Source organism: Rhinopithecus roxellana, chromosome 4 (genome assembly GCF_007565055.1).
Source record: "Rhinopithecus roxellana isolate Shanxi Qingling chromosome 4, ASM756505v1, whole genome shotgun sequence".
Taxonomy (NCBI): Eukaryota; Metazoa; Chordata; class Mammalia; order Primates; family Cercopithecidae; genus Rhinopithecus; species Rhinopithecus roxellana.
In genome coordinates, this window is record NC_044552.1 from 156,786,396 (window position 1) to 156,809,356 (window position 22,961).

Genomic DNA, 22,961 nt, shown 5'->3' on the forward strand with positions numbered 1-22,961 from the left:
CTAATTAATGGCAATATTTGAATGACTCATGAATGGCAATATTTGAAAGTGGCATTGAATTTGATACTCTGTGACCAGTGCCCCAGTTCTAGGAGGAGCCAACTGCTCCATAAGGTCTGAGACATGCCCATTTTAAAGCAAAACTGGGCAGGCTTTGCAGGATGGTAAAAGGAATTCTCAGTTAGATATAGAAATTCACCTGCCAAGAAGTTTGTTTAGATGAACAGGATGATGTGAACAATATCATTGAACAAGAGTTCCAGCTTGCAACCAGGTCCTACCTTAGCCTTTGGGAACAAGGTAAACCATGACATAAATGCAAGAGCCGGGGACCTTGGGAGATAAGGACTGTCCCCATAGGAATTGTTATCAGAAATGGTTACAGTAAAGAGAGAGTAAGAAAGGAAGTGGGGGATTAGGGACTGAGAGTCACTACTGTACAGCACTCCCACCCCAGCTTCCCCTGTCCTCTGGTGACTGCTGCAGTCAGGGCACCTGGCAAGTGACACTGAGAGCCAAGTCTGCAAAGCTGAGGCTCAGGATACAGCCACAAGTGAGGGAAGCTGCCATTCCCTCATCTGCTGTTTCTTTCTCTCTAACCTGGACCTCCAATTTGTTGGCTGTCTGTGTTTAAAGCCACAGAGCTTATATTCATTTCAAGTCCTTTCCTGGCAGGCAGGCCAGATTCAGGCCCATGAGAATGAGATGACCAGCTCCATGTGTGTTGAGCTGAGGAAGGTCAGAGTGGGCCTGACCACAGGCCACTCCTGACCCAGCTTTATCTGTGTAGACAAGACTTAAACGTGGCTCGGAGTGATTGCTTTGGTTAGGAACACATCTCTGTGGCAATACAACATGTATAAAGAAGGTCTTAGCAAAAATGCTGGGATGTATTTGATATTCTTTTAATGCAGCTTGACAAAGGCAGTCGTTGAGACCATGGTGTGTTGGGGAAGCAGTTTCCACACACCTTGTTGCTAAGCCTGTGACTGACAAGGCTCGCAAAAGCAATCAAAATGGAAAGTCCAAATGCCCTTGGACCCAGCCATTTCATGTCTAGAAATTTCTGCTACAGATTTCCTTTCACATGTGTGAAATGACCTGAAGAGCAGGACATTCCCTGCAGCTTTGTTTGTGATGGCAAAATATTGGAAGGACCTAAACACTTATCGGAGGGGCTGGTGAAATGAATGAAGGCACATCTATCCACTGGAATGTTGTGTGGCTGTTCAGGAAGAATGGAGCAGCTCTCTGTGTATTAATAGAGAGCCATCTGTAAGATGCATTAAATGAAAAACTAACGAGCAGAGTACAGCACATTATACAATGTTTTATAGGCTATTTTTGTTTAAAAATAGCATAAATTGATGATTGAGTGCATGACCTATTTCTGGAACAATCCCTATACAAACAGGTGACAGTGTTTGTCTCTGGGAAGCTATGTAGCTGACCAAGGAGGAAAGGAGACATTTTTCACTATGTACCTTTTGAATTTGTGCTACCTGCACATATTTTGCATTCAAAAAATACCTACTTTTTAAAAACCCATGACTCTGCAAATTATATGTCAGTAACTCTCTTAAAGAAAAGAATAAATGGCCAATAAACATTTTTAAGTTTATTTTCCCTGTAAGTTATGGTAAAAAATTAAAACTATTTTGGAATAGGAAGTAAACGTAAATGTCTTTGTCCATCATTATAGACGGGATAGTTCATTCCCAGCAGAACCACCACCAGGAACACCACCTTATCATGTATCTTTTAATGTGAGGTACTGAGCTCAGCCTGTTGAAAGGAAGCTGAGTGGGTCTTTTCTCCTCATGGCATGAACTCATCCTCTCTGAGGGGCCGTAGTTCTGAGACAGGTAGTAATAAAATTTCCTACTAGACAGTACTCACAATGAGTGGGTCAGTGCAGACCGCACGACTGAAAAGATGGGATGGTTACATGCACGCGCTTGATGAGATAGATGATGGTGTAAGAAAAGGGGATTTTCGGGGATCTTTTAAGAGCTTGTATGAATGGAAATTGAACCAAAGAAAGTAAGGGCCTGTTCAAAGAGCAAACCTAAAACAAAAGTAAGCCTAGGGCTGCGGGGTGTTAGAGGTCACCGTATTTTGTGGGAAACTAATTGGCATTGTTTAATATCCTTGGGGATTAGTACAGCATTCGTGAAAGACAAAGGAACGTGGCTACTCTACAGAGCCGTATCCAGCCTTCTGAAAATTCTTACTTTTTAGCCCTTTGGAGACCACGCATAGAACATTGTCTACGTCTGTTTGCATTTGGAGCTTAGCACAGTTTAAGATTGCCTCACACCACAAGAGTCTGTGATTTTAAGATGTTGTGTACTTGTAAGGAAATAACCTTACTTTCTTCTTTTCAAAATTGTGTTTTAATGCATTATAATCTAACACCATCTCCATTCTGTGGCACTGTCTTGTCAGAACGAGTTTTGCATATATCAGCGGCCAGTCACTCGTAGGGAGATTTCCTCTTTTGATATATTCCTTTTAACACACGGAGGCTGGACTTGCATATCTCTGCTGCCATCTTCTGGAAAGCTACACACCAAAAAGAAAAATATTTCATCTATTCCCAAAGAAGTACAAATGTGTGCTTCATGCCTTTGATGTTTCCCTTGACTCTAGTAAGGGGTCCTAAGATGGTATTTGATTCTCTCCTATTCTTTTAACACAGAATTTCAGAGCTGTGGACGAAAAATAAATGGCACATAATAGAATGCTTTTATAATAGATGCAGCCATGATAGAAAACAGGCACAAAGAAATCTTGGCTTTCATGGAGAGATCATTCAACTTTAAGGATCCAAACCTTATTTTAAGGGTCATTGCTTGTAGGTACCTACTGGCTCTCAACCTGATTGATCGGCAGCCACTGGAATATTCCAATTGCATTAGAAGCTGTTCATTTGTAGCTGGGCGAGGTGGCGGGCGCCTGTAGTCCCAGCTACTCGGGAGGCTGAGGCAGGAGAATGGCGTGAACCCGAAAGGCGGAGCTTGCAGTGAGCCGAGATCTGGCCACTGCACTCCAGTTTGGGCGACAGAGCAAGACTCCGTCTCAAAAAAAAAAAAAAAAAAAGCTGTTCATTTGCTTCCTTTTCATGCTTCCAAAGAGAAAGTACACGTACAGCCCCTTTTGAATGTGTTCATTATGGAAATATGGGAAATCAAACTCAAACATCAGTCAAATGACTACTGCACTGACATGATATTGAGCGAGTGACGTGATGGGCCATTCACATAGCTCTCTGGTAGTACGGAGTGTCTAAGGGGGCTGGCAGTAACTTACCTCAGCATGTATACCAGCAAAGAGAGGCCTCATCCCTTTCTAGACAGCAGTCTTACGAGTAGTTTACAAGCATGGCATTTCTGGGGAGGTGTCAGTTTCACCTGAGATTCCCATAATAGTCATTATTAACAGTATACTGGGAACTGCTTTAATTAACAAGGCATTTACTACCCTCTTAGTTTTCTACAGACAATTACCACCTGTTAAACATCATAGCCTCATAGAGAAAACTATTTGTTGCGTTGTTGTGTTTACTGTGTACCAGAAACTGTGTTAAATATTCATTACCTTATCATTTCTTCTTTGTAGATGCAAAAAAGCTCAGGCAAAGAGATGTTAGGATCACACAGATAATAAATGATCCAGGAGGCCTCAGACTCTGGGTCTCCCTACTTCAAAGGGTTCGCTTCTAAACACTAATCTACATCTGGTATTTAAACATATAAAGACCTAGTACATGATTTCACAGATTACAATACGCTATTCTTTTATATGTTGCCTAGGGCCAAGATTTTACTCATCCCAAAAGTAAATACTCAACACATATTAGTTGCAAGGCAAAAATATTACTTCAGTGTTAAGAATACTTTAGCTACTATGCAATAGAAAAAAACTGACTTATTGAATTTAGCCTTTATTAAATAGTTTTTTTTAATTCTATACCTCCTTTTAGGCATTTAGGATAAGCTGATGACTAGAGTCATCAGTGGCACCAAGCTCTCAAGCTTGAAAACATACCAAGGAGAATGTATTAGGTAACCACATTCATTGTCAAATAAAAGGAAACCACTGCACTATTGGAAGTGGTGAACTTTCTCGTGGTGTTGAATTCTGAGAAGAATTTGCCATATGGCTACCTGGAATTTAAAATACATATATACATACATACATATATATATATATATATATATATATATATATTTAGAGAGAGAGAGGTTTGAACTATAATTTTGCAAATAACAGGGAAAGTTTAAATAGTTTTCATTACATCAGTTCTTTTGCAAAAGATTGGGAATAAAGTGACCTTACCTTGTTAAATTTTTTCTTTTCTTTTCTTTTCTTTTTTTTAGAGAGAGAGTCTCGCCCTGTCGCCCAGGCTGGAGTGCAATGGTGCAATCTCAGCTCACTGCAACCTCTGCCTCCTCGGTTCAAACGATTCTCCTGCCTCAGCCTCCCAAGTAGCTGGGATTACAGGTGCCTGCCACCATGCCCAGCCAATTTTTGTATTGGTAGCTCACACCTGTAATCCCAGTACTTTGGGAGGCCAAGGCAGGCGGATCACAAGGTCAGGAGTTCGAGACCAGCTTGGCCAAGATGGTGAAACCCCATCTCTATTAAAATAAATTTTTTCTATAGGAGCTTTATCCGCCAGAGCTTCACCAGAGAGACCAGACCAGCAGAATGCTTATATCAAATATATATACACATACACACATATATGCATATGTATGTGTAGATCCCTACATGTATACATGCAGGCACACATTGTATCTATATGTGTGTATATACACATATATATGGAGAGATTTACAGGAAGGAAGTGGCTTACATGGTTTCAGGGCTGGGTAGGCACCTCCTAAATCCACAGGGTGGCCATCAGGAAGGGCAGGCTGGAACTCTTGGGCACAGCCTGATGCTGCTGTCCACAGGTGAAATCTCTTCTTCCTTAGGGAAGCCTCAGTTGTGCTCTTAGGCCTTTCCACAGATTCAATCAGCTCCCTTCAGATTATCTAGGATAATCTCTCTTACTTAAAATCAATTGATTATAGATCCTAATCACATCTACAAGATACCTTCACAAGAACACCTAGCTTAGTGTCTGCTTGAGTAACTGAGGACCATAGCCTAGCCAAGTTGATACATAAAACTCTCGTCACAGGAACTGTAATACAGTCCATGTATTTGATTGCCTTCTAATCAAATCTATAAAGGATTAGACTTTAGAGACCCAATGAAATAAGTATGTAAGCCGGGCGCGGTGGCTCACGCCTGTAATCCAGCACTTTGGGAGGCCCAGGCGGGCGCATCAGGAGATGAGACCATCCTGGCTAACACAGTGAAACCCCGTCTCTACTAAAAATACAAAAAAATTAGCCAGGCGTTGTGGCAGGTGCCTGTAGTCCCAGCTACTGGGGAGGCTGAGGCAGGAGAATGGCGTGAACCCAGGAGGCAGAGTTTGCAGTGAGCCAAGATCGCGCCACTGCACTCCAGCCTGGGCTACAGAGTGACACTCCGTCTCAAAAAAAAAAAGAAAGAAAGAAAGAAATAAGTATGTATTACTTTTATAATTGTTTAAAGACATTTAAAATTTCTCAAAAAAAAAAAAAAAAAAACTCTACAGAAATGGGTGGCATTTGTTAGATCCACCACAAGAGAAGATAATCCTGAAAATGTATACGGTATAAGCAATACTCCATGTTTGCTGGTATACTAACTTCCATTTGGTTAATGTTTACTCATAAGGTTTGGAGAGGTATTATGCAGCTTAAGGGAGCCTCAGCAAATGTGAGACCATTTTTAAGTAAGAGCAAATCCCCGGGTAACTTTCAGCCTTCCACATGGTTGGTTAAAGATGGATCCATGCGCCCCAGATATGAGACATGCAGCTCAGCAGAATGGATGTGGAAATGTTGGAGCTAGGTCAGCTTTCTTCCCCGGCAAGCTTTTTCTCTGGAAACAGCTATGCCACGGGAAATGTTTGCCAACTGGTCCGAACACTGTCTCAAGAAGGAGTTTTGTATCTGCCTAACCCAGAGTTCCCCAGAATTCTGTTCACCATGCCCTTAGCAGCTCAGTACATTTTTCACGGCATCAAAAAGAATGCCTAACAAAAGAAATGAAATGCCTAACAGTTATGGCTATGAAAGATTTTGTACCACAGAGCATAATACGAATTAATGTCATAACAACTTAATGCTTATCTGAAATGATAATTCACATAAATGGAAGAAAAAATAGCTTTATTTTATTCTTAAAAATAATCACATCTTGGCCAGGTGCGGTGGCTCATGCCTGTAATCCCAGCACTTTGGGAGGCCGAGGCAGACGGATCACTTGAGGTCGGGAGTTTGAGACCAACCTGACCAACACGGTGAAATCCCATCTTTACTAAAAATACAAAAATTAGCCATGCGTGGTGGCAGGCGCCTATAGTCCCAGCTACTTGGGAGGCTGAGACAGGAGAATTGCTTGAACCCGGGAGGCAAGAGGTTGCAGGGAGCCGAGATGGTGCCACTGCACTCCAGCCTGGGCAACAGAGCAAGACTCTGTTCCAATCAATCAATCAATCAATCAATCACATATTTGTTCCAAATGGATGTTTACATGGCACTTGTTTTCTATCCTGGTAACTTCCAAAAACCCAGCTTTGCAAAGATACAATGTCACCAAAAGGAAAGTGGCACAATCTACATTAACACTGGGAACTACTTTGAGTTAATAAATCACATAGTATTCATCCGCCACACTGTGTTTTACTTCAAATTCTAGAAAATCCCAGGGCACCCCTGTGAGTTTGTTATGGTACTGCAGGGCACGCTGGTGTGTAGCCTGAGAACTGAAGGTTGAGAGTCTTGAGTTCTGGATAATGTAATTGAAAATCCAAACATTTTCAAGATCAGATCAGACCTTCTAGATGTTTCCCCATTGCACATGAGACAGATTCATGTTACTTAATTGGGAAGGACCACTGCATGATAGATCTAAATTTAAATTATACTTTGAATAGCAGCAAATTAGCCAGTGCATTCCTGTGAAGTCATCACCGGAATATTCCTGCAGCATTTGCTTGCCTTTTGCCACGCTAAAATGGGGAGGCTTTCATTTGATATGCTCTTCCCTTTCTGTTATTTCTCAATAGTCCATTCTTTGTAGTACTGGTGTGAAAGGGAATTTAATGTCTTTGTGTCAGGAAAGGCCTATTTATTCTGACAAACTGATCAACCTCCAGGGTGTTCCTCTACCATGAAACTGATTTTATATCTCATCCACGAGCTAATAAGATGTGAAGCATTTTCCCTTTCACGCCAACGGATCAGATTTGCTTCTCTAGAAAGCAGTGGGCTGAGACCCCATCGCCAGTTCTCCCTGATTGGGCCTTCCATCCACATTTTTCCAACAAAGCATGTAAGAGCAGAGGAATGAGTGTGAGGCAGACTCAAGTATTAACAGATAAGTGTTTTTAAAAATAGAAGAAAATCCTAGAACCCAACTCACTATTCAGTGAATTCGCTTTTAGTTTAGAGAAAATAAAATGTCAGAAGCTGGAACCAGGTAATGTTGGTGATTTGCATGAGGACATTCTGACACACACACGCTCTCCCACCAACCTTTAAATAAAGTTTACATTTCACTTAATTTGAGTTCAGTCTCTCTGCTATGAGAAGAAATAAGAATATAATATGCTAAAAGTGATGACTTGAAGATCAGTTGTGGCATATCTCTGAAGAGATTATTTCTCTATAAAATTATCGCAGTTCTTCTCCATGTGGGCCTCTCGTGGGCTGTTGAGCTTCCTTACCATATGGCAGCTGGGCTTTAAGAGCAAGTGTCCCAACAGGAAATGGAAGTTTCTGGTTTCTTGAGGCCTGGGCCTAGAAAGTGGTACACCATCATTTCTACCATATTCTAGTAGTCAAGTACTCAACACATCTGGCTGTCAGCAGAAGAGACATAAAGTCCACCTCTCAAGGGAAAGAGGATACTGTCAGTTTGCCTCTATGCTCCAAAACCACCACCATCATCCACACACCATACTTGTGGATGGCACTCTCTTCTCTGCTGAAATGCCTTCTCTGAATACAGTTTCTGCTGTGGAAGATGTTGCCCACCACTTATTAAGCAATTTGCATTGAAAGAAACCAGTTTTCTGGTGAGGAAACTCCTTCCTCCAAAATGGAGTAGGGGCAAAATAGTCCCTGACTGGCCTCATCTCCTTAAAGTTTAGAATACATTGTATGCTGTGTTTGCAGTCACTCAGCATGTGCTATCTCACTGCCTCTCCCAAGGGTCATCTAAGATAGCTATCACTGTTATCCTGGCATTTCCGAGGGGGAGACCAAGGCACAGAAACCGTTCCCAAGGTGTTTCAGGTGGCAGGGGATGGGAGGATGACTCCAGTCCGGTGTGTTCCACTGCTGACCCACAACTCAACCGTGACAGCAACTTCAGAGCATGGCTGGTGGCGATGAGAATGGGACATGCTTTCTGGAGAGGTCCATGGATCCCAGACAGACAGCCCTGAACGAGCCTGGCTGGCATTCACTCTTCCAGCTTTCTTCTTTGTAAAATGGCAGGTAGAGGGCATTGGTCCCTTGGGCGTCTTCAGTCCCATGGTGAATGCTGCTTATCATCTCTCAGTCCGTATGTCTCTGTCCTAGTCTCCTCTTCCTGTAAGGACACCAGTCAGATTGAATAAGGCCTCCCCTAACAACCTTGTCTTCCCTTTACCACCTTAAAGGCGCTATCTCCAAATATAGTTTCTTTCTGAGGTCCTGCTTCCCCCTATCAATTATGAGGGGGCACAGTTCATCCCATAGCTGCCCATTTACAAATTTTCATAATAGGCTTTCAATACAAAAGTAAGTCCACTGACATGGGCATATAAATCTTCTGTGAATGCAAACAAATATTGAATGTGAATGTCTTGAATGAAGTTTTGTGCTTACATTCTAATACCAATTAAACTTTGCTGTGGGTATTTATTTGCATTATTGTGTGTATTAGTCTGTTCTTACACTGCTCTAAGGACATACCCGAGACTGAATAATTTATAAAGGAAAGAGGTTCAAATGACTCACAGTTCCGCAGGGGTGAGTAGACCTCAGGAAACTCATAATCCTGGTGGAAGGGGAAGCAAGCACATCCTTCTTCATATGGTGGCAGGAAGAAGAAGAATGAGAGCCGAGCGAAGGGGGAAGCCCATTGTAAAACCATCAGATCTCGTGAGAACTCACTCACTATCAGGAGAATAGCAAGGGGGAAACCATCCCCATGATTCAATTACCTCCCACCAGGTCTTTCCCATGACACACGGGGATTATGGGAACTACAATTCAAGATGAGATTTGGGTGGGGACGCAGTAAACCATATCACTGTGTCTTCCACTAGAGTGGAAACACCTTGAGGGAAGGAAATGTGACCCGTCATCTCTGTAGCCCTGCTATGGTGCTTGGAACACTCTTAAGAGTGAACAATCTCATCAAAATATAACTTGATTTCTCTTTGCAAAAAAAAGTAATTTGATACAGAAACTATTGCACAAGCCAAAGGAATGAATATAATGAGTTTGGAAAAGGAAAAATGTGTTATTGCCAAATGCAACCTAATGTCCCTAGGTTAATTAATGGATGTGCGTTCTTTTGCAGTTTGCCTTCTGCCGGGAGTGTAAAGAAGCATACCATGAAGGGGAGTGCAGTGCCCTATTTGAAGCCTCAGGAACAACTACTCAGGTACAGAATGCCCTACTCATTCCTCCAAGCAGGGCTCCGGACACGGTGGGGGACTGGAGCTGTTTCCTGGAGATCGTGGAGAGTTCCATTCTGAAAAAGCAAGAAGCAGACTGGTAGCGGACAGCCATGGGAATAGGGCCCTGGCTTCTCCCAGAATGACTCCCCTCCTTGGGGCACACTGTAGACTTCCTAATGGCCATTTGGGGCATGTCCAAAATAGCTTTTCCCTGGGCAGATATGGAACAGGGATAAGGTATGTGAGCATTTTCAAGGGAGTCCTTAGAGGGGAAATAAAACAATTTAACAGTCTCTAAATCAGAGAAATCAATACTAACTCTACTTCAATTTCTTTAATGCCCTAGTTTAGAATCTCTGGTGAAAATACCGCTATGAGTGGCATGTACAGAAAGATTACATTATGTAAGATTACATTGTCTTTTAGCAGCATCACGCCCTATGCTCACTGGTGTTTCAGTCCTCATTAAGTAAAGAATGTGTTGACTGAGCCTCACTCTCTAAGGTGCTATCTCAGTCTTAGGAAAATGCAAATACATTTTATTTTATTTATTAATTAGGATCAACCAAGCCTTCAGGGAAAAAGAGTAAAAACGTCATCACAGTAGATGAATTTGCTCATTATTTTTCTCTCAATGCAGATGTCAACAAGAGTTTAAACGCCATATCTTTGCACATAAATCCTTTAGTCATTTTACTGATAGGAACCTAGTAAACAGACATAGAGATCCCAGAACATCTTGATTTTACAGTACAGAATGTTGAAGATCTGAATGCTCTAAAGTCAGAGCATAAGTGTATCCCTATATGGAATTCTGCAGATGAGTTTATCCAATATTAGCATAACTAAATAAATAGAACTGGTGAATTTGGGTCTTCTTACCTGCTCCTAAATTGCCAGCCATGAGCATATGAGTGAATTTAGGACTGAGTTGCCATTTCCATAGCCCAGGCAGCAAATGCTCCTTCTGTTGATTTTATTTTGGCTCAGGGACATACAAATGCGAGCTTACCAGGTACTGACAGCAGAAGCAATAATGGCCCAGAGACCCCTGCCTTAGGACTGCTGTAGTGGAGGCAGGGACACCTGAGGCTCTGGGAAATGGAGTCAGTCTAGCAATTTACATCCATATGCTCTGAGACTGCGAAAACATGGCAGAGGCTTCCACGAAGATATACTCTGGCATCTACAGTATTTATTTGGAAACAGTAGCTGTTAGGGAAAGAAGAGCATTGCTTAACCTAAAGCCATCTAGGCGCCTGATCCTCCCTCTAATCTCATTCATTCTTCAGTCAAGAGGAACCATCCAGCCTTGGTGTTAAAGATTGAGGTAGCCCAAATTAAATGTTTTAAATTACTAGAACCTTAATATTGGATTCAGAAAAATAGGAAAAAGGAAGTTAGAGATTACCTAAACCATAGATGTCCAAATATCAAGGGAACTGTGTCTGCAAACAATGTCAATTAGCAGACATTAAATTGAGCATTTGGGTGGGTCATGCTGCTGCTGGACTCTAGAAAAATGCATTGAAAAGTATATTTCCCAGCAGGACGCGGTGGCTTATGCCTGTAATCCCAGTACTTTGGGAGGCCGAGGTGGGTGGATCATGAGGTCGAGAGATCAAGATAAGCTTGGCCAACATGGTGAAACCCCCGTCTCTACTAAAAATAAAAATTAGCTGGGTGTGGTGGCACACACCTGTAATCCCAGTTACTCAGGAGGCTGAGGCAGGAGAATCGCTTGAACCCGGGAGGTGGAGCTTGCAGTGAGCCGAGATTGCACCACTGCACTCCAGCCTGACGACAGAGCGAGACTCCGTCTCAAAAAAAAAAGAAAAAGAAAAGAAAAGTGTATTTCCCTTCAGAGGCTCATAGGGGAGCCATGGGGGGAGATTTGCTGGAAAATGAATATCGTAATTATAGTAGTATGCTAAACCAAAGCTTAGCAACTCTATAGCTTTATATAAAACGCGCCCAGGCTCCCCTGGAAAAGTCACAGAAGATGGGTCAGAGTTTGTCAGGACAGCAGGACAGTGTGGTAAAGGACATTCCAGCAGAGGGTGCTACATGGGCAAAGTTGCAGAGGCCAGAACCTCTTCAACCAGACTGTGTCCTCTGCGCCCCTGCGTCTCCAGGCCCAAGATGACATCTGCTGCACAGACATTTAATAGATGGTTTGTTGAGTAATGGTAGCATCTATAAAGAAAGAGACATTACTTCATTTTTTTTGAACCAGGGTCTCACTGTGGTGCCCAGGCTGGAGTGTAGCGGCGCGATCTTGGCTCACTGCAAGCTCCTTATCCTTGGCTCGGGCAACCCTCCCACCTCAGCCTCCCGACTAGCTAGAACTGCAGGCACACGCCACCACACCAGGCTACTCTTTGTATTTTTCATAGAGACAGGGTTTCAGCATGTTGCCCAGGCTGGTCTTGAACTCTTGACCTCAAGCAAGCCTCCCAAAGTGCTGAGATGACAGGTGTGAGCCACTGCGCCCCATGAGACATTATTTCATTCATTCAACAAATACGCATTAAACACCCATAATATGTTAAGCATGGTTCTAGGCCCTCAGAACAAAAAGCAAGACAACATCCCGGCTCCCATGAAGTTTCTATGGCTTCAATAGATGCCACAGAGGTTGCACGAGCAACTGATATGATAGGAATTCTGAGGAAGTATAGTCAATCCACGTCAGGGTCATCCCAGAAAGAACTCAGAACGAAGCAGCCCTGCATTTAGAGCCCCCAGGATGTGAGGCCCTTCCTGCTTCTGGTTCCTAATCATAGGGACAGCCTCCAATTCCTCTTATTTGAAAACAAAGCACATCAACCAGCCAAACTAAAAAGATATCTGCTAGTGAACAGTTGCCAGAGAACAGAAAGCAACTAATTGGGGTCTTTGCTGCCATGTTTTCCTACGTCTCTAATTTGATCAGGGTCCCTCAGGAGAGAGAAGCCAACCCAGATGGGCACAGGAAGAGACATTAATGGAAGGGATGACTAGCAGAGGCGAGCTGGGGCTACAGTAACCATTCACAGGGCTGAGGGCCTCGGAGCGAGCATCAATGGGGAGCCATGGCCACCCCAGGCCTGCAGAGGCAGGGGGAGGAAGGGTTCTGTGACCCCATGAGCTGCAGCCGTGGAAAAGGGGCCTCGTGACAGGTGGTGTCATCAAGGGGCATCCAGCATTGCCCGGAAATAGCCCCACAGCAGGAAGGGAGCGAGCATGGACATCCTGCCTCCTGCCTCCTGCCTCCTGCCTCCTGCCATCCGATCTCTTGCTAATGTCTCCCACGGGCTAATGTCTCCCAAGGCCGGAAGCCAGACACAGGGGATCCTAGGGGAACAGCCCATGGGAGTCAGCCTTCCAGATGCAAAGCAGAGAAGGGGAAGAATACAGAATCACCAGCACCTTCTCTGTGAGCGAATTTACCAATCTTCCCAAGTTTCCTTATTTCAACCATAGCTGCTCTTGGATGTGGGAAGGCACGAACCAAACAAGCTATTTCTTCAAATTTCATGACCCAATTCGATTTGATAACAGAATGAAGGGTTTTTATTTTCATAGAGCTGGCTTATTTTCTGTTCCCTACATTTCTCTCAAGCAGCATGGTCTCTGGGAGGATGACCTCTGCAGTTTCACTGACCTGAAATCTTTGAAAGGGTGACACTCTGCACATCTCACAATAAAAACCCACTTGCAGCCTCTCTTGGAACTGAAGGCTTTAGATGTGTTCTCATGTCTGAATTTTGCTAATACTAACTAAATACCCTCATCAGCACTCTTCACACTTTCTTTCAATCCCATTCAGTTGCAGGGTTCTTTGCTTTGAGCCATTTGTGACTCGTTTCTGCTGTTCTTCTCTTTAGCGTTCATTGGTTTCTGTTCTTGCACATTACATTCTCCAGCCAGGCGAGCCCGTTTTTCTTGGGTCCCAATCAGCTTTTCCTATCAGTTAGACTATTGGACCTAAAACTTAATGCATTTTTTGATTAACGCAATAATTTTTTTTAAGCAAACTCAACAATTGGCTTTAAATTGGTTTTAAAATATTGAACAAGCTTTAAGTTGAAACTGCTGGGAGTTTGGGAAAGCAGTGACAGAAGATCAATCCATCACAGACTAATGAGAGTCCAATCCCATTTGCTTTCCCTTGTTTTGCCTGCTTGTTCTCCTCTCCATGTTCCAGTTCCTTCTGTGTATTCCCCCTGGGGACTTGCTAATAACTACACACTTGCTCTTGCAAACCACATAAATTGATTCATTCTCCCAGTGGTTCTAAGTAGTTGATGTTTCTCTCCCTAATCAACAGGAGGGCAGACTGAGACTTCCAGATTTTTAGAAGTGCTACCTAAAGCCACAGGGGAGATCAATTTCAGTGGCTATACTTGATCTAAGTAGTTGGGGAACAGCAACTGCTGTCTTTAATATATCTACAGTGTCTGAGGGGAATGTGCCCATGCCTGCTTACCAACCATGCCTCCTGCTCAACCTTCTAGGCCCAGATCATGTTACCTCCTCCCGGAAGCCATCTGCCTTCCCCACTACGTCCTGTAAGCTTTCAGACAACTGTACATTCTGATACATTCATCACATTGAAATATCGTTTGCCTGTCTCTTCACAAAAAGTCTGGGCTTTCTTAGTGCAGGGTTTGTGCCTGTTGCATCCTGTATCCTTCAGTGCCTGGCACAGAGTAGGTGCTCATTAAGTGTTTATTGAATGAATGACAAATCCCTCCTTCATCCACACACGTCCCTTCCTACCATGAAGCTGGGTAAGTACTGGGAAAGAATGGACAGTAGCTTCAGGGCTGGATTATGTCTCAGTAATCTTTTGAATCACGAGAGAAAATTAGATTTTCACAGTAAACCTCAGTTCCTTCCATCTGCCTCCTAAATTAGAAAAACAAACCCAGCATTTGCTTGGGACAAATGTAATAATATGCACTTGTGTGGTGCTTGTTTACAAAGCACTTTCAAATACACCGTCTTATTCTGAACTTTATCTCAAGTTTTTGTGATAGATTTTGTCCATAGGCAAGGGAACGGGAGGGAGAGTGGCCACCCAGGGGCATAGAGTTGACAAGCCCCAGACCATTCTTTTACCCAGGTCTTTGGGAGCTGCACCAGCCAGCACTGATGACCATTCCAGTCCCAGTGAAGCAGAAATGTGCTTCCATTGTTCTTACCGGTCACTCTGCCTTTTGAAAGAGGGGGATAAGTGGGCTGTTGTTGGCTTGTCAAACACAATACCAGGGATGGCCAACTCCGATGTCAACAGCAATACAACCCTTAAATGAGTGAGGCAGACCTGAAGCCTACTTCATGGACCTGTCAATATTTTGATAAGGATGCAAAGATACATTTCATTTTCTTCTGCTTTTCCTATTAAAACAAACAGAACAACAACAAAAACACATCAACACAAAAGCCTGCAAGCATAATGACACATAGTCCCGTGGCGGGGTTGGCGGGGGTCTGTGGCAAACCGGAGTGGGCGTGGCTTGTGGTGGGGGGTTGGGGAAACACCTGCTACACAGCTCCCCAGTTCAGGTCCATGTTTACCCAGCAGAAATGTGAGCCCAATGGTACTAGGCCTTCCAGTGTGATTTTTGATGTCAGTATAAAATCCATGTGTTTTTGTTAAGTGTCTTTATTTTTAAATGTTGAGAATTAACATTTTTTAAGATCTTAAACACATCTATAAGTGGAATTTTGGCTGCAACGTTGTGTTACACTTCCTACATTATGTGCCTTTGAACCTCATTTCGACTGTGATTTTCTTACAATTAGTTGAAAGAAGGAAGAAGGATGCTCAGTACACATTTATAAAGCACCTTTTATTACCATGCATAGTACTAGGCATTTTGGATACGACATTAAAGATAGACTTTGTGGGAGGCTGAGGCAGAAGAATCGCTTGAAGCTGGGAGGCAGAGGTTGCAGTGAGCCAAGACTGCACCACTACACTCCAGCCTGGGCGACAGTGCAAGAAACCATCTTTAAAAAAAAAGGATAGACTTGGACTTGGCCTCTGTTCTCGTAGGGTTTGTAATTTAGTGAAGTAGAAAAACAGTTTGACAAATAATTAAAATATTGTATGCTACGAGGCACAAGAGAGAAAGTTCAGGATGCTCTGGAAGCATAAAACTGAGACCTGGCCAGTTCTCCATGGGGCTGGAGGAATTGATCATTGGAAGAAGAGAAATTTGAGACCTACAGGGATGAGCTCTTCAGGCAAGGAAGGAACTTGCCGGTGTCCTAAGCAAAGGGACAAGGTATGCAAAGTTCTGGAGATGAACACGAATGACATTTTCAGGGAAGTAGAAGACATTCCCTTGATTGTACCATAAAGTGATGGTGGCTGTGGCCACAGACTAGGCTGGAGATGGAGCCAGGAAATGCAGGGCCTTATCAGTCACAGGCAGGAGCTTGGAATTTAGGGCAGTGAGAAGGCATTTGGAGATTTTTTTTAAGGTTGACGTAATCAGATAGGTTCTTTCGAGAGATCTCTGGCTGTAGTAATGAAAAACACTTAGAGAATTGTAATAGTTCGTGTTTTCCAGGAAGAAAAACCCTGAGATGCTTGAGAGTTGAGTGCAGACTGTGTACGGGAGGGTGCCGTGGGGAATCACACGCAGCAGATTGAAGGAAGGCTGAACTGCTATGTAGTTGCCACAGCAGGTCCTAGAAGGAGCTCTGGAGCTGGATGAGCCTTCTGAGTTGTCCTGCATGGACACAGAGTGGTCAGGCCTTACATCCCCATGCATAGGCCAGGTTTTCAATGTGGGCTTCCCCCAGAAGGAAAAATGGCCTTGGATGAAGCAGCCTTCTTCAGCTGGGGGCACTTCCCGAGTGGAGACTTGGCAGAGAGCTGTCTGCTGCGGACACACCCACCAGCAGGGATATCAGTCCTGGAGGAGGGGTCTGACCAGCCTCACAGCGTCTGCTGCAGTGTGTCCCTTGCACTGCCTGGGGACATTTGCTTGTGGAATGAGAGACTGGAGAAATGTACAAATGGAAGGTTAGCAGGGTAAACTACATATAGCTCATGCTGCCACAGCTGGTCTTGAAGTTGCAGCTGACTCCCACTGACTTCCTTCTCTCCTACTCATTCTAGATTCCCCTCGCCCTCAGAGAAGACCTCTAGGTGGCTTACCTGGTAGGGTGACACAGACCTCATCCCTGATGGGTCCAGGCTCCTGGGTGCCATTCTAAAGCCATGACTACTGAATGATTTGCTATCAACATTGGGCAGGGGAGGACCAAGAGGTGCCACAGTGACCCACCTGGGTGCCAAATGCAGTCTTCTCATTTAAATACCCCATCCTATAACTGCAGCCCTGCCTGTTCCTGAGAGTCAGTTATCCCTTCCAGGATGGCGACTCTGTTTCTAGCCCGCTAACCACTTAGCAAATGCAACATAAAGTGACCAGAACCCTTGCTGTGTTCTCCGGCAGAAGTACTCTCATGCTGGAAGCCAGGGCCCCTCTATATGTAAGGCCAGGTTGCGCAGATGGAGAGCATAAACTCCAAGTGGGCCACTGGGAGTGAGAAATGGGGCCATGCCACCTTCCACCCCTTGATTCCGGAACCACTGCGTTCTACGTGCTGGAGACACACCCTGCAGCATGGTAGTTGTTGATTCAGAGTATAAACCTCACCTTAGAGGACAGCGCCCACATCGCAGTGCAGCTCCAGCAGCACTGTGCAAGCCTGGTCCATCCATCTCATCAGGTCAGCAGCTTCTGGGCAGTAGGCTGTGCGACAGGACCAGTGTTCCCATGGGCGTGTGCCCACTGGGACAGAATGCAGTGTCATGCAGGGTGCTGGTAGCCTGCAGATGCTAGTGCTGGCTGAGGCTCTGTTGCCAAGAAAGGCAAACCCACACCCAGAATAGGAGTCACTTCCTGTCAAGATGGAGTGTCTTCATCTTACCCGGTGTCAGTGTGATCCACGTGACACCCCCTGGCCAGTTAGTCAGTCTCCTCGAGGACTGGAGGACACACAGGACTCAGTGCCGCTCTTGGTTGCCGGCAGGTTGAATGTTGGCAGTGTGGCAGATGGGGGGATGCCCGAGCTGGGGGGCCTGGCAGGGCTTCACTTCACCACCACGCTTGCTCCACGCAGGACTGCCCTAGCCCAGGACTGCCGTGGCCAGTGGCGGAGGCTGGCAGTGGTCCACTGGCTGGATCGCTCCATCCGCTTGTTGAAGTGCTGTCCCGTGAGCTCTGCCGTGCTGTGCAAACATGCTGACATGTCCTGCCCCTCCCACGGGTCTGTCCATGTGCCTGCTCTGCAGAACTCCTTGTCTCACCTGTTCTCAGTCTTCCAGATTTTATCCGTCCCTGCCCTTAAGGAGGCTGCCAAGACGTTTGCCACTGCTTAGGAGCTTGTATCTATTCCTAGCTCGGGATTCTTTCCTTTCCACACACAGTCCACTGTCAGTTGCTGCCTCATCTGTTTGGGCTGCTGTCACTCAATGCCGTAGACTGGCTGGCTTATAAACAATACGCTTTTATTCCTTGCAGTTCTGGAGGCTCGGAAGTCAAAGATGAATGCACTAGCAGATGTGGGGTCTCATGACGGACCACTTTTTGGTCCGTAGACGTAGATGACGTCTTCTAACTATGCCCTCACATGGTGGAAGGGGCAAGTCAGCTCTCTGGGGCCTCACAGGGTAAGAGGTGACTGGTTAATGCCCTCTCTTTATAAGGGCATTAATCCCATCCTGAGGGCTCTCACTTGTGACCCAATCACCTGCAAAGGCCTCACCTCCTAATCCCACCACCTCGGCGATTAGGTTTCAAAATAGGAATCTGGTGAGACAGAAACGCTCGGACCATAGCCGTTGCGATGCCCAAGGCTCTGCCTATTGACAGGGTCTCCCCTCACCATTCTCTTTCAACCCTAAAGAGGGTTACAGGATAGCGGTGGTGCATTTTTGGCTTGTAGCCACGTTAAGCTAACTCAATTGCGAACCGAGCTTGGATCGCTCACTGTGTCATAAGGAATCCCCCCAGCCCTGCCATCACCACTGTGGGGCCATGATTGTGAGCCCAAGGAGAGGCAGTTGCGCCACAGTGTGGATGGCACAGGGGTCCAAGGCCCTGCTTGTGCAGTTCGCTCATGCACCATGGGCCTGCTTGGGCCTGGTTCTGGTCCTGGGTGCCGCACTTCTGTCTTAGGACGGATTGCTGCACAGATACTCCAACTCCACAGGGCGCAGTAGCATGCCAGGAGCTCTTTTTTAAAGGGTCCATTGTTCTCAACTGCTGAACCCCCAGAATCTTTACTGGGCTGCTCTTACTGGCCCATGCGACCTCTTTTCCCTCCACAGACACCTGGAATCCACAGGACCTGCCTGTGTGCATAGCCACAGAGACAGGGTGCTTGCGTGCCACCTGGCCCTGCCCTTTGCTCCTCGGGGCCCCACTCAGCTTCCGGCACTCTCTCCCAACGGCGACAGGCTCCTCTGGCAGGAGGGATTCCAGCTCTAACTCCATTTTAGAGTTTGCTTCCTAGGACTGTCTGGGCACCAAGTGTCACAGGTTATAGGTTCCCAGGAAAACAGGCTCTGAGACTTGCAGGCAGGGGCTGTCTCAGGGATGCTCTCAACAGCACCTTCAGGAAGAGAAGGAAGCAGGGTTGGGCAGAGGCGGAATCCACCTGCAGTGCGGTTGCCACAGAAGACTGAGGGGAGCCAGAGGTAGGAGGCTAGAGGTGGGCCCTTCGCATCCACCCTCCACCACTGGGCGTGAGCTGTCCCACCACCGTGATGTGATAGTGTGACCTCATTCCCAAGGTGGTAGGGCTGGGAGCACAGCAGAGCACCCCCCAAAAGGGCCAAACCAGAGACCCATCAGGTGCCAGGAGTCCGGCCAGGGAATACAGAGGAGGGGATGGACTTGAGGTAGGATCCGCAGAACTTGGCAGTGGATTAGAAGACAGGATGAGAGGTGACAGGTTAATGTCGATGCATGAATGTCTAGCTTGGAACGATGGTGGTGCCAGTGGCTGGAAGAGGAAACAGAAACAAAAGCAGGTTGTTCAGGGAGACACACATTCATTGTGGACATCTCAGCAGAGGGGTTCAGTGGGGGAAAGGAGTGGATGCCTAGACCACCTCACAGGGGAATCTAGGCTGGAGCCAGTGATCAAGATGCGAGATTGACAATCTCCAACGAACTGCCCCTTACCCATGCTCCCCACCGCCACCCCACCTCTTCAGAGTTACAGTCCAGGAGAGGCTAGGAGGTGCACCTCCCTCAGTGGAGGACACTGAAGCAGCAGTGGCTCCGGGGAGCCGCGATCTTTTGATATATTTTGCCCCAGCATCTCACCACAGAGCCGTCTCTCAGCCATCGACTGCCTTCACACACAAGTGCAGTCCCAGTATTGGGAGATGGGTGTAATTTATTATTCCCGGAGATCTAGATCCCCGGTTATTTGGGAGTGTATTTTCTGAACCGCTTGTTGGCTTAAGTAAAGCAGGTTTGATGCCACTTCTCTTGAATCCATGGCCCTGGACCCGCCGCCTAAGTGGATGTGCAGATGGTCTGGAACTGCTGCGACAGATCTCCATTAAAGCCAGCATCCTTTGGGCTTGGCCTTGCACTGTGAAAAGCTGTCAGTGCCAGGACAGCACCAGACCCTCTGCAGTGCGTTTCCAAGGCACTCAGCTTGTGTGTGAAGGTTTGCTCTGGGGCAGCAGAAATGGCCCTTGGCATCATCAAAGGCCCGGTTTGATTTCCTCCTCTTCCAGTCAAGTTGCTCAAAGGCTCACAGCCTCTTCGTTGCCTGCCACTCAGGGCCAGTAAGATCTACCAAGCTATAAATAATGAAATGAGTGTGTGTTTAGCTGTTTGTAAGTTGCAAAGTACTACAAAATGGTGAAACTTGGGAGTTTGGGTTTTTAAGGCTGAATGCTAAAAATGTCAGGCACTGTGGAGAGAGGAAAGGAGAGGTAAGACTGATCGGGATTAAAAGCCAAGTGAAGGCAATGCTTGCGCATGCACACACACACTGGCACCGCACGCCTGCCCTTGGAGGCCGATCCTGACCATGCAGACCTGGGGCTGGGGCTCTCCAAGCGCACTCCTGTACTGCGAAACCCTTCTTCTCTTCTGGACTGTCACTCCAGCATGGCAGGGCACTTCCCTGGAGTGTCAGCTTCCGGCCAGAGTCGTCCTCCCTCTGCAGGAGCCTCAGCACCCCCAGGGGTTCCCTCCAACCCCAGGAGTTCTACCTTGAGGGACATAGCCTGCAGGTCTCCTGAGCTCTCTCACCTGTGGAGGTCATGGCCTGCAGGTCCCCTGAGCTCTCTCACCTGTGGAGGTCACGACCTGCAGGTCCCCTGTGCTCTCTCACCTGTGGGGGTCATGGCCTGTGGGTTCCCTGCGCTCTCTCACCTGTGGAGGTCACAGCCTGTGGGTCCCCTGAGTCTTCCCTCTGCACGGCCACAGTGCAGGCTCCACCAGATGCCTGCCTGGCCTGACACATGGGATCCTCCCCTGAAAATGATGCTGTCCCGAAGCCTTTTGGATTCCAGAGGGGTTTTAGGATCCCAGCAGAGTTGGTAAAAAAGGTCTGAATGTAAATTCCAAACTTGATTTTGCAAGTCTATACCATGTGTACTAGACTCCATAAACAAGCGGCTAGAACAAGTTCGCAATGTGGAAAATATTTTTATAGAAACCTGTTATCACAGCTACACACCACACACACACACACCACATCCATCACACACGCCACACACATAAACATAACACACACATCACACATACACACCACACCTATACAACGCACACATCACACATATATACACACACATAACATGCACACCATGCATTACACACACCACAGACATGCACCACACACCATCACAATACCACAGAGCTATCATACACCCATCACACACACCACATATCCATCACACACACCACACAGCCATCACACACACCACACACCCATCACACACACCACACACCCATCACACACACCACACACCCATCACACACACCGCATACCCATCACACACACCACACAGCCATCACACACACCACACAGCCATCACACACACCACACACACCACACACCCATCACACACACCACACACCCATCACACACACCACACACCCATCACACACACATCACACACACCACACAGCCATCACACACACCACACACCCATCACACACACCACACACACATCACACACACCACACACCCATCACACACACCGCATACCCATCACACACACCACACAGCCATCACACACACCACACAGCCATCACACACATCACACACCCATCACACACACCACACACCCATCACACACACCACACAGCCATCACACACCCATCACACACACCACACAGCCATCACACACACCACACAGCCATCACACACACATCACACACACCACACACCCATCACACACACCACACAGCCATCACACACACCACACACCCATCACACACACATCACACACACCACACACCCATCACACACACCACACACCCATCACACACACCACACACACCACACAGCCATCACACACACCACACAGCCATCACACACACATCACACACACCACACAGCCATCACACACACCACACACCCATCACACACACCACACAGCCATCACACATACATCACACACACCACACAGCCATCACACACACCACACACCCATCACACACCACACAGCCATCACACACACATCACACACACCACACACCCATCACACACACCACACAGCCATCACACACACCACACAGCCATCACACACACATCACACACACCACACAGCCATCACACACACCACACAGCCATCACACACACCACACACCCATCACACACACCACACAGCCATCACACACACATCACACACACCACACACCCATCACACACACCACACAGCCATCACACACCCATCACACACACCACACACCCATCACACACACCGCACAGCCATCACACACACATCACACACACCACACACCCATCACACACACCACACAGCCATCACACACACCACACAGCCATCACACACACATCACACACACCACACAGCCATCACACACACCACACACCCATCACACACACCACATACATGCACCACACACACATAAACATAACACACACCACATCCACATACACCACATATACACATACCACA

The 22,961-nt window shown here is 46.3% G+C and overlaps 1 protein-coding gene across 3 annotated transcripts in view; it reads left to right on the plus strand.

The window, feature by feature from the left end:
- The window catches only part of PRKN (parkin RBR E3 ubiquitin protein ligase), a 1,396,422-nt gene that overhangs the window by 1,347,880 nt on the left and 25,581 nt on the right, over nt 1–22,961 (plus strand). For all 3 annotated transcript variants that reach the window (XM_010373152.2, XM_030929283.1, XM_030929284.1), the window contains one exon: nt 9,679–9,762. In XM_010373152.2, the coding sequence (XP_010371454.1) occupies nt 9,679–9,762 (84 nt within the window). The remainder of the gene's footprint in view (nt 1–9,678; nt 9,763–22,961) is intronic.